General features: G+C 32.9%; 4 protein-coding genes across 8 annotated transcripts in view; 3 read left to right on the plus strand and 1 right to left on the minus strand.

Annotated features, from left to right (window-relative positions):
• Start1 (Steroidogenic acute regulatory protein-like) overlaps positions 1-2869 on the minus strand; it is a 9471-nt gene extending 6602 nt beyond the window's left edge. The window contains exons 1-2 of one of the 2 annotated variants that reach the window (XM_026817951.1): positions 2851-2869; positions 1379-1746 (exon numbers count right to left, since the gene is read on the minus strand). The gene's annotated coding sequence lies outside the window, so the exon portion shown is untranslated. Of the gene's footprint in view, positions 1-1378; positions 1747-2767 lie in introns of both variants that reach the window. The other variant, XM_018033635.2, reaches the window with a different exon arrangement.
• Positions 1753-6579, plus strand: Sas-4 (spindle assembly abnormal 4). Of its 4 annotated transcripts, XM_026817948.1 has the most exons (4): positions 1753-5034; positions 5227-5812; positions 5886-6081; positions 6160-6579. In XM_026817948.1, exons 1-4 carry the CDS (start codon positions 2526-2528, stop codon positions 6322-6324), a joined length of 3456 nt encoding a protein of 1151 aa, XP_026673749.1. In that variant the 5' UTR covers positions 1753-2525; the 3' UTR covers positions 6325-6579. The 4 variants fall into 4 exon arrangements, with proteins under 4 accessions (XP_026673749.1, XP_017889123.1, XP_026673750.1 ...); XM_018033634.2 differs by having other exon boundaries at positions 1753-5812; XM_026817949.1 differs by lacking the exon at positions 6160-6579 and having other exon boundaries at positions 1753-5686; positions 5758-5812; positions 5886-5976.
• A 64-nt stretch (positions 6580-6643) lies between these two features.
• On the plus strand, positions 6644-7926 carry LOC108630275 (serine/threonine-protein phosphatase Pgam5, mitochondrial). Its single transcript, XM_018033459.2, has 5 exons — positions 6644-6892; positions 6974-7152; positions 7226-7443; positions 7515-7645; positions 7722-7926. The coding sequence occupies exons 1-5, from the start codon at positions 6729-6731 to the stop codon at positions 7867-7869; spliced, it is 840 nt and encodes a 279-aa protein (XP_017888948.1). The 5' UTR covers positions 6644-6728; the 3' UTR covers positions 7870-7926.
• Positions 7927-8430: 504 nt separating this feature from the next.
• LOC108630274 (serine/threonine-protein phosphatase PGAM5, mitochondrial) lies at positions 8431-9933 on the plus strand. Its single transcript, XM_018033458.2, has 5 exons — positions 8431-8793; positions 8927-9105; positions 9187-9401; positions 9495-9625; positions 9719-9933. The coding sequence occupies exons 1-5, from the start codon at positions 8627-8629 to the stop codon at positions 9867-9869; spliced, it is 843 nt and encodes a 280-aa protein (XP_017888947.1). The 5' UTR covers positions 8431-8626; the 3' UTR covers positions 9870-9933.
• The last annotated feature ends 15 nt before the right edge of the window (positions 9934-9948 follow it).

Genomic DNA, 9948 nt, shown 5'->3' on the forward strand with positions numbered 1-9948 from the left:
GCGCTTGCCGCTCATGGGCCTAAGCCATGTTGCCGCTTGTACGCGAACATGTGATACATAAATATATATCATATGTATACATATATATATTAGTTTCGAATTATTTTCAACCACTTTCCACCTTTCAACTGTCAGCCGGTATGGTGCTTCAAGTGACTTCAACAAGTGTCCTGTATTTTATTTAAAACCATAGTTTAACGAATCCGGTTTGTAATACATTTTGTATTGCTTCTCTTCGTTCGTCTTTTTGTTTCATTTTAAAACAGTTGTCAAATTTTATTCCATTTCAAAATTAATGAAGAGTGTTTTAATTACAAACAGGCGATTATTCATTTTTTATGATACGCAACGAACTTATTACTTTAATGTTTCATAAATTTCGTTTAGAATTCTGTGCATACAGAAATGAATAAAGAAGAATATATGTTGTATTAGTATGAGTTTAAAACCATTAACTGAGTTAAGAACAGTTATAAAGGAATAACCAACTCATATTCTTAAACACGGGACAGTTCATATTTTTTACGTGCGTTTGCATATGCGCTATATTGAAGGCAGCACATTTTTCCAAAAAATGTAAATACCGTTTGTTTCACCTATATAACCATACATCTATACACTGTGTGTATTAAATAAAATGAACTTGGAAGCATCAATAGTCGAACGTTTACAAAAGCTGAGGCAGTGGCAGTTAGAACAGCAAGAACGGTTATTGAAACAACAGCAGATTCAAAGAGAGATGTTATCTCAAAAACAAGATTGTATGTTCAAAGCACTCGAGTTATCTATACAAGAACTAGACAGTCAAGATGCATCAAGCACAAGTAATTTGAATTCAACTGTAGGAGATGGCGAACTTGATAACAAAAATTTAATTACCCAGTCGCAAACAAGTGAAGATTGTGCGCGTGCATTGAATAACAGTGAACTTGTAGATAATCAGGATATAAATAATATCTTACAAGGCATAACGTCACAGCAACAGTCTCCTGAAAATAAGCTTATGGAGAATAGTATTACAAATCGTACAGAACAAAGATATTTAAATGATAAGGAATATATTAATAAATAATACTTTTATATTGATATTCATACTAATGAACACATGAGAAACGTTTTAAATAATGTAAACATCATCGTTAATAAAAATAATTTGAACACACTCAACTTAATTAACTTTAAAGACTCGTTATAACCTCAAAGTTGATTATGAAACATCCAATCCGTCAAATATTGGCAAAGCTCAAATTTTTTCGTAACTGATATTACCTTCGTTGAAAACTAATAGAATTAAACGTGTGTTTTTAAACATGTATAACTAAATAACTATGATGTTTCAGCTATAATAAAACAATGCAGGAATGAATGGTTTGTTTACCGTTTAAGTCCTGTGAATCCTCATAAATTCGGTTACATTGACAAAAGTTAACTGTCAATACGTTCCGATCATGTTGAAAAGCACCGTTAAGATTTTCGTTGTACAAGTAAATATAACAGTTTAACTAATGAGCAGCTCATGAATCATGAGTTCAGTTTACGTCAAATTTTTACATGAATGACCAGTGAATGCCCATAGCACAGTATCCTAATACTGTGGTTGTGGACGTTGTGGTATGTGCTTATTGCTTAGTCTTAGTAAACCTCCGCCAGGCAATGTTGTAAGTTATAGATGATGGTACATGAGATTTGAGAAACGTCAACCTTCAACCACAGTGCCACGCGTTGAGGAATAAAGAACCTTAAAAACTGGAAATCGAAATGTCCAAATAAACCGCAACGAAGATTTATTATGAAATTCTAAACTTTAATTAAAATCTTCAATTGATCGAAAGTACTATCTACAAACACAAGCTTAAAAATTTATATTTTTCTTCTATAATGATATACAGCGCTTGCCGCTCATGGGCCTAAGCCATGTTGCCGCTTGTACGCGAACATGTGATACATAAATATATATCATATGTATACATATATATATTAGTTTCGAATTATTTTCAACCACTTTCCACCTTTCAACTGTCAGCCGGTATGGTGCTTCAAGTGACTTCAACAAGTGTCCTGTATTTTATTTAAAACCATAGTTTAACGAATCCGGTTTGTAATACATTTTGTATTGCTTCTCTTCGTTCGTCTTTTTGTTTCATTTTAAAACAGTTGTCAAATTTTATTCCATTTCAAAATTAATGAAGAGTGTTTTAATTACAAACAGGCGATTATTCATTTTTTATGATACGCAACGAACTTATTACTTTAATGTTTCATAAATTTCGTTTAGAATTCTGTGCATACAGAAATGAATAAAGAAGAATATATGTTGTATTAGTATGAGTTTAAAACCATTAACTGAGTTAAGAACAGTTATAAAGGAATAACCAACTCATATTCTTAAACACGGGACAGTTCATATTTTTTACGTGCGTTTGCATATGCGCTATATTGAAGGCAGCACATTTTTCCAAAAAATGTAAATACCGTTTGTTTCACCTATATAACCATACATCTATACACTGTGTGTATTAAATAAAATGAACTTGGAAGCATCAATAGTCGAACGTTTACAAAAGCTGAGGCAGTGGCAGTTAGAACAGCAAGAACGGTTATTGAAACAACAGCAGATTCAAAGAGAGATGTTATCTCAAAAACAAGATTGTATGTTCAAAGCACTCGAGTTATCTATACAAGAACTAGACAGTCAAGATGCATCAAGCACAAGTAATTTGAATTCAACTGTAGGAGATGGCGAACTTGATAACAAAAATTTAATTACCCAGTCGCAAACAAGTGAAGATTGTGCGCGTGCATTGAATAACAGTGAACTTGTAGATAATCAGGATATAAATAATATCTTACAAGGCATAACGTCACAGCAACAGTCTCCTGAAAATAAGCTTATGGAGAATAGTATTACAAATCGTACAGAACAAAGATATTTAAATGATAAGGAAATCTGTGATACAAAAGGTAATATAAAAATAATAATAACTACTCCAGAAGAGAAACCGCAGATGGAACAATTTCAAATGGATGGAGTAGCACCACTGACGCCAGATAAGTCACTTGCTAAACGTCTTTGTATTGATGATGTACCGATTCCATCCCCTAGAAAGGACTTTCATACATTGCTCGAAGAAAGGCTAAAAGATAGTGAGAATGAATTTTCCGGAAGATGTAACGTTAAGGAACATATAGAAAAAAAGCCGTTTTTAAGAAAAGGCGAGGGTTTATCAAGATTCAAGTTAAATAAAAATATTTCCAGTCCAAATACAAAAGAATTAAGCAGATCTTTAACTAATACGCAATTTAAATGTTCCAGTAATGATAAAAGAGCTAACAAAAATATTCAACATTCGAAAGCTGCACAATTACCAAAAAATATGCGTGTGAAAAAAACTTTAAGCCTCAAGAATGTACCATTACCAAAAAAGAAGGCTCGCAATGAATCTGAATCCAAGTCGACTCCTCACTTAGAAGATTGTGTTCACGAATCAAAAGAAAGTATAGAATCAAACACTGTAGAGTTTCAGTCTGGAACGCAAAAGGAATTGGAAGAAGTACGTATATTTGAGTTGATGGAAGAAAAAGCAGAGAATTCCAGCTTTTGTTCTACATCTAGTGCAGTCATTGCCTTTTTACAACAATCGACACCATTTAAAATAAAAAAGTATGGACACAAAGCAGAAAGTATGGGTATTGAGAAACAGCTTAGTCCAGCAGTTAAAGATAAAACAGCTACAAAGTCTGACCAAGCACATACAAATACAACCCCGAGTAAGAATACTGATACTTATTCCAATTTGTTGCCTTTTATTAGAGAAAATTTAAGCGAATTATATAAAAATATGTTTATGCAAAGTGCCAGTGAAATCAAAATGTCAGAATTGAATGGAAGCAGAGATGCTTTACTTAATACTCAAATTCAGCCTGTACATAATCAACAGAACTTGTATAATGTTCCTACTAATGCGAATAGTAACGAAGCAGATGTTAGTCTTCATGTCAGATTCTCTGAGTGTAATCAATATAAGACAATTGGGTTAACAGATACGTCAACTATATCAACTGATTCGGTGATGACAAAACGTTTTCAGGATGATAAAGTCTGGAGCGATTCTTCAAGTCCAGACACATCTATGATGGAAACCCCACCAGAATACGATAGTACAATCGAAAATAATGATTTTATGTGCAATGCAGAAATAAGTCAATATGTTTATGATAAGGAAGAACTAAACCTTTTAAACACTTTAGCGACAACACCCAAAAATAACATTCACAGTATTAAATCATCGAATATGGAAAAATGCGATAACGATAATGACGATGTAGTTGTAATCGGAGATGAAGAAAATCAGAAAAACTTGGAGGAGACGAATGAAACTATTTTTAAATCGGAACTCTTAAAATATCGTTTAGTAGAGCTTGAAAAAGAAATTGACATATTTCGTAAAGAGAATATAGCTTTATCTATGCAGCGAAAACAATTACAAGAAGATTACAGAACCTTGTATAAAGAGTTTTCGGAAAAAGAAAAAAATTTTGAGGAGCATAGAAAACAGATGGATGACCGATGGCACGAAGAAAAGAAAAAACTAGCGCGCGAAAAAGCTTCGTTGGAAAATCGAATGAGTGATTTACAAAAGAAAGTACAACAGCATAGGCTAGAAAGGCAAGAACTTCAATGTTTAAGGGACGCGATGGAAAGGTTGGCACAGGAGGTTCATGCAAAAGAAACCAAACGGAACGCGATGGAATACAGACATAAATGCCAAATGAGAATCTTAAAAGCAGAGAATTTGAGGCTCAAGGATGAAGTGGAAAAATTGCAGACTTTACTGAAAAGTAAAGTTAAGAATGTAGAAAAGCCTGAAACTGCAAATACAAGAGCAATCCATCAAATCAATAGAGTGTGTAACTTGCAGCTGAAACGAATTCCGAGAATTAACAGTTCTTCATCGGACGGAGGCGAGAAATTGAAACCAATGAAAACTCTAAGCACGGCTAATGAAAAAAATGCAGATGCAGGCAAAGAACAACATAATGGCAACAGTAAAAATGTGAATGAAAAACCACGAAGAAGCCAGGCACCTATAGCAGATGTTGATAAGCGAAATTTATGCGAAATTCCAAGAATTAACAATTCCTCATCGGACGAATACGAGAAGTTGGAACCAATGAAAATTCTAAGCACGGCTAATGAAAAAAATGCAGATGCAGGCAAAGAACAACATAGTGACAACAGTAAAAATGTGAATGAAAGACCACGAAGAAGCCAGTTATCCAGAGCGGATGTTATTAAGAAGGGAAATTTATACAAACAATTAATCGAAGAGATAACGTCCAGAATGGCAGAAACTAAAGAAAGTTCCGCTCCTCTTGAAAACTCCGAACTTGAAAATATACCGAAATCAGCTAGTGAATTGAGAGTATTAACTGACACAACGAACACTATGAAAAGTAATTGTGAAACCTCCGAATCTTTAAAAGCAAATACTCAAATGCATCAAGAAAATGATGAGAAGAAATCAGTATTAGCGAGTGAAGAACCTAATTCAAATATTGAAAATGTTCCCCCTAATCATGAGGTTGAAGAACCCATAAAACAGGTCGTACATCCTGACGGTTCGGTCGAAGCCATATATTTGAGAGGAAACGTTAAGAGAATCTTTCCTGATCAAGGCCTAATTAGGTATACCTATCACAATGGAGATATTCATGAACTCAATAAAAATGGAGTAGAAAAATATTTTTACGCTTCAGCAGGTACATGGCAAACGAAGACGGTAGATGGTTTAGAAATTTTAGAATTCGCTGAGTATGTATCCAAGAAGTTTCGCCATAATTATAATACTGAATTTTTTTGTTTCACTACTTTCTATGTTTTACAGTGGACAAATTGAAAGACGAACGGCCGATGGTAAAGTGGAAGTATTATTTCCGGATGGTGCTTACAAAATTTCAGAATCCGACGGTTTCCAGAAATGGACAATGCCAAATGGATTGTATGTGGAAATTTTTCCGAGCGGTGAGAAGTTTGTTATCTGGCCAAATGGACAACGTGAAATACATACTAAAACTTATAAGGTAACAATAAACAATTTTTATGTTATAAACAATAATGTGTAAACAATAATATTGACTGTTAATGCTTGTGTGATTTAGAAACGAGAATATCCCGACGGTACTATTAAACTACTTTATCAGGATGGCACTCAGAAAACACAGTATTCAAGTGGTAGAATTCGCATAAGAGACAAAGATGGTAATCTTTTGACGGATTCCTACGAGTCAGACATAGAAAGTTCTATGCCAAGGAGTAAAGAATAGTATTTTAATTCCATGTATGAAATCCTCCTTTTATAGTACTTTCCAAGACGTTAAAAGAATGCAATTTCATGTATTTGAAATAAAGACTGAATTTTTTGTAAGCATAAAAAGCATAAATTTCCTAACATCCAATAGCCTCCTATTGCTCCTATTCCTGAATTATGAAGAAATAAGATTAGATACACTACATTTTCTTAAGCTTAGCCTCTGTTATGCCTAATGATTTGTCTATCGTCATAAAGGAATTAAACAAACTTTTGGCGATTCTCAATTTCATCATTATTTTAGACACACCTTAACACTTGTATTCCGCATCGCAGTGCGCGTTCGGCTTTAGATCAATGCTGGATAGTAAATCGTTTTGAAAATTTGATCGTGTCAAGTGGTGTCAAGTTGTTTAAACGATGTCTATGAGTTCAAGTTTTCGAAAATGGTTTACAGGATTCGGAGCGATAGGTGGTGCGATGCTTTTTTATCCACACGACGATAATAATAACTTATCACAAAAACATAATTCGTGGATGGCCTTTTCTTCGCCATGGGTTAAGTGGAATCATAACTGGGATAGGTTGTATTCTTTACCACTCTGTTATTATATTTGTTTCTAGCTAATCATTTTTATTTATTTTATGTGTAAACTTATTTATAGACGAGATCCCAAAAGTTTGGTAAGACCAATGAAAATAAGCAATGAATCTGATCAAACTGCATACAACAAGGAAGTAGCAAATAAAATGGCAAAATCTGTACGTCATATAATTTTAATTCGACATGGGCAATATAATATAGATGCTAAAACAGACACAGATGCAAAACTTACAGATCTTGGTTGGTATCTTCTATGTCATTAATAATTATGATGTATATGAATATGGATGTTATTTTTTTAAATGCTATAAAGGTAGACAACAAGCTGAAGAAACAGGAAAGAGATTAAAAAAGTTGAATTTTCCATATTCTGTACTTATTCATTCGACAATGACTCGAGCAGAAGAAACTGCTAAAATTATTATGGAAAAGGATTTTAAAGACGTAGTGGTAAAGTCTGATTCTCTCCTCAATGAGGGTGCGCCAATACCACCTGAACCACCTTCACCTAATTGGAAACCTGAAGTAAATGTAGGTGCATCACTGATTACAAATTAAATAATTTATTTGAAATAATGTCGCATAACATTAACACATTTCAGTTTTATAGAGATGGACCTAGAATAGAAGCTGCATTTAGGAAATATTTTCATCGTGCCGATTTCACGCAGGAAAAAGATTCTTACACGATTCTCGTCTGCCATGCGAACGTTATTAGATATTTCATATGCAGGTAAATTAACTTTTACAATTCATGTAATTCACTAATAAATAGTCATTTTCGTCTGTGATATTCATATTCATTTCAGAGCATTGCAATTTCCACCTGAACGTTGGTTACGTTTAAGTTTAAACCATGCCAGTATTACATGGATCTCCATTCACCCTGACGGCATGGTGAAATTATGGACGTTCGGTGACACAGGATACATGAAACCTCAACTTATTTCATGTTAAAATACATGTCATGTTATTGAATAAAAACGACTTTTGTCATGGATATTTCGGATCTTATATCATCTTTGGTATATGAAATTTTTAGAAATAACCTTAGATAACTGAATCATGGTAGCTATACAAACATTACAGTCTGTTTAAAGAAACTATTACATTATAGAAGAAAGTTTTTTACATATCCACAGTTAAAGACTGATAAAAATGTATGTGCGTCTAATATAAAAAATTTTTATAATACATTTCAGAAAACCAATGACAAAATACATATATATGTATAATTCATTGCTACGTAATTTGTCATGTATTAGTTAAAATGTTTTCAAGATAAATGTGTACATACACTAAATATTAATACTGTAGTGTCAAAATATAATGTAACAATAAGAAATATATTAAAATCTGTCTAAATACTTAAATTAACCAACTGATCAGATACTGTTTTTATAATGACAATATCATGTAACATTAAAATTAAAAAATAATAAATTCAAATTTGCCGGCAAATGAATGACGATTGGATAGTATAAATGAACTTTAATAATTTCAATTATTACGCATTATTTACTACATTTATGTTAGTTATATCATATTGTTTGATAGAACGACGGTTGCTTTTCATTTTTCATTACATCTTTCTATGGCCGATAAAATATACAGAGAAAAACAAAGTCGTTCAATGTGTTTCACGTGCGGTTAGCGCTGATTTAAATCGTTAGGAGATTGAACGATTGAAGTGGTCATATTGTTTACTTTAAAAATGCCTATACGTTTGAATTTTAAGAAATGGGTCGCTGGATTTGGTGCAATAGGAGGCGCGATACTTTTCTATCCAAATGACAAAGAACATGATCCGTCGTTACAAAATCAACATTCTTGGGTAACTCCACCGTCGTTTTGGGGTAAATGGGACAACAATTGGGACAGGTTAAGTTATACTTCTATTATTATTGTTATAATTATAATAATATAATTATAGAATTTAGATCGTATACATTTTCTTGTAATAAATATTGCTTGCTTTTTGTTTCCCATTTTAAAATACTACACCTGTTTTTAGACGTCACCCAGAATGGTTAGCAAATGTAACTAAATTAGATAATGAAATAGATAAAGAAGGTCGAAAGAAAAGATCAATTCGGAGAAAAGCAGATGTGAAACATCACATACTCTTAGTTCGTCATGGCCAGTATCATACACAAGCTAAAGCAGATTCAGATCGAACACTTACAGATCTTGGTCGGTGTACTTTCTTTTTATTACATTTATGGTTTACTTTTAATGACAGTAATAACAAAATTGTCTTTAAATATCCTAAAGGTAAGCAGCAAGCCGAGGCAACGGGAAAAAGATTACAAGAATTAGGACTACCGTATTCTATGATGGTACAATCAACAATAGTTCGAGCCAAAGAAACTGCTAAGATCATAGAAAAGTATCTTACCAATTTAACAGTTAAAGAGGATTCTGTTCTTAGTGAAGGTATGCCAATTGCACCTGATCCACCAATCGATATGTGGAACTCTGAAGTAGTTGTGAGTATAAGAATTTTTCATATCATGATATATTATTAAATACTTAAAGTAATTGTTTATAATGTAGTTGAGATTGTTATTAATGAATTCTAGGTTTACGAAGATGGACCTAGAATAGAAGCTGCATTTAGAAAATATTTCCATCGTCCAGAGTATAGTCAGGAGAAGGATTCTTACATTATACTCGTTTGCCACGCAAACGTTATTAGATACTTTGTATGCCGGTAAACTATTTCTTTTATATTTTATATATCACGTACAAATATGTTATGTACATAAGAGATAACATTTTCGTTCATATCTATCGTTTGTCTCAGGGCATTGCAATTTCCACCTGAAGGTTGGTTACGTTTAAGTTTAAATCATGGAAGTATTACATGGGTAACTATTCGCCCTAATGGAAGAGTAACATTGAGGAATTTAGGTGATAGTGGCCACATGGAGCCACAGTTGATCTCATCTTATTAAGAATGACCAATGTAACTTAATTTTCTGAATAGTAATAACATGCACATTTTAGTTCTATAATTTATACTCGGTTCCAAGA

This window comes from Ceratina calcarata, unplaced genomic scaffold, assembly GCF_001652005.2.
Source record: "Ceratina calcarata isolate Rehan_Ccalc_2016 unplaced genomic scaffold, ASM165200v1 scaffold72.2, whole genome shotgun sequence".
NCBI classification, from domain to species: Eukaryota; Metazoa; Arthropoda; class Insecta; order Hymenoptera; family Apidae; genus Ceratina; species Ceratina calcarata.

Excerpts from the sequence above, each read along its gene's own strand:
- Sas-4 (XM_018033634.2), top strand. The coding sequence starts at position 2,526 with ATGAACTTGGAAGCATCAATAGTCGAACGTTTACAAAAGCTGAGGCAG. Across the intron at positions 5,813-5,885 it reads GAAATTTTAGAATTCGCTGA|TGGACAAATTGAAAGACGAA; the intron begins GTATGTATCCAA and ends TATGTTTTACAG. Across the intron at positions 6,082-6,159 it reads TACATACTAAAACTTATAAG|AAACGAGAATATCCCGACGG; the intron begins GTAACAATAAAC and ends TGTGTGATTTAG.
- LOC108630275 (XM_018033459.2), top strand. The coding sequence starts at position 6,729 with ATGTCTATGAGTTCAAGTTTTCGAAAATGGTTTACAGGATTCGGAGCG. Across the intron at positions 7,444-7,514 it reads ATTGGAAACCTGAAGTAAAT|TTTTATAGAGATGGACCTAG; the intron begins GTAGGTGCATCA and ends AACACATTTCAG. Across the intron at positions 7,646-7,721 it reads ATTAGATATTTCATATGCAG|AGCATTGCAATTTCCACCTG; the intron begins GTAAATTAACTT and ends TATTCATTTCAG.
- LOC108630274 (XM_018033458.2), top strand. The coding sequence starts at position 8,627 with ATGCCTATACGTTTGAATTTTAAGAAATGGGTCGCTGGATTTGGTGCA. Across the intron at positions 9,106-9,186 it reads TCGAACACTTACAGATCTTG|GTAAGCAGCAAGCCGAGGCA; the intron begins GTCGGTGTACTT and ends AATATCCTAAAG. Across the intron at positions 9,402-9,494 it reads TGTGGAACTCTGAAGTAGTT|GTTTACGAAGATGGACCTAG; the intron begins GTGAGTATAAGA and ends AATGAATTCTAG.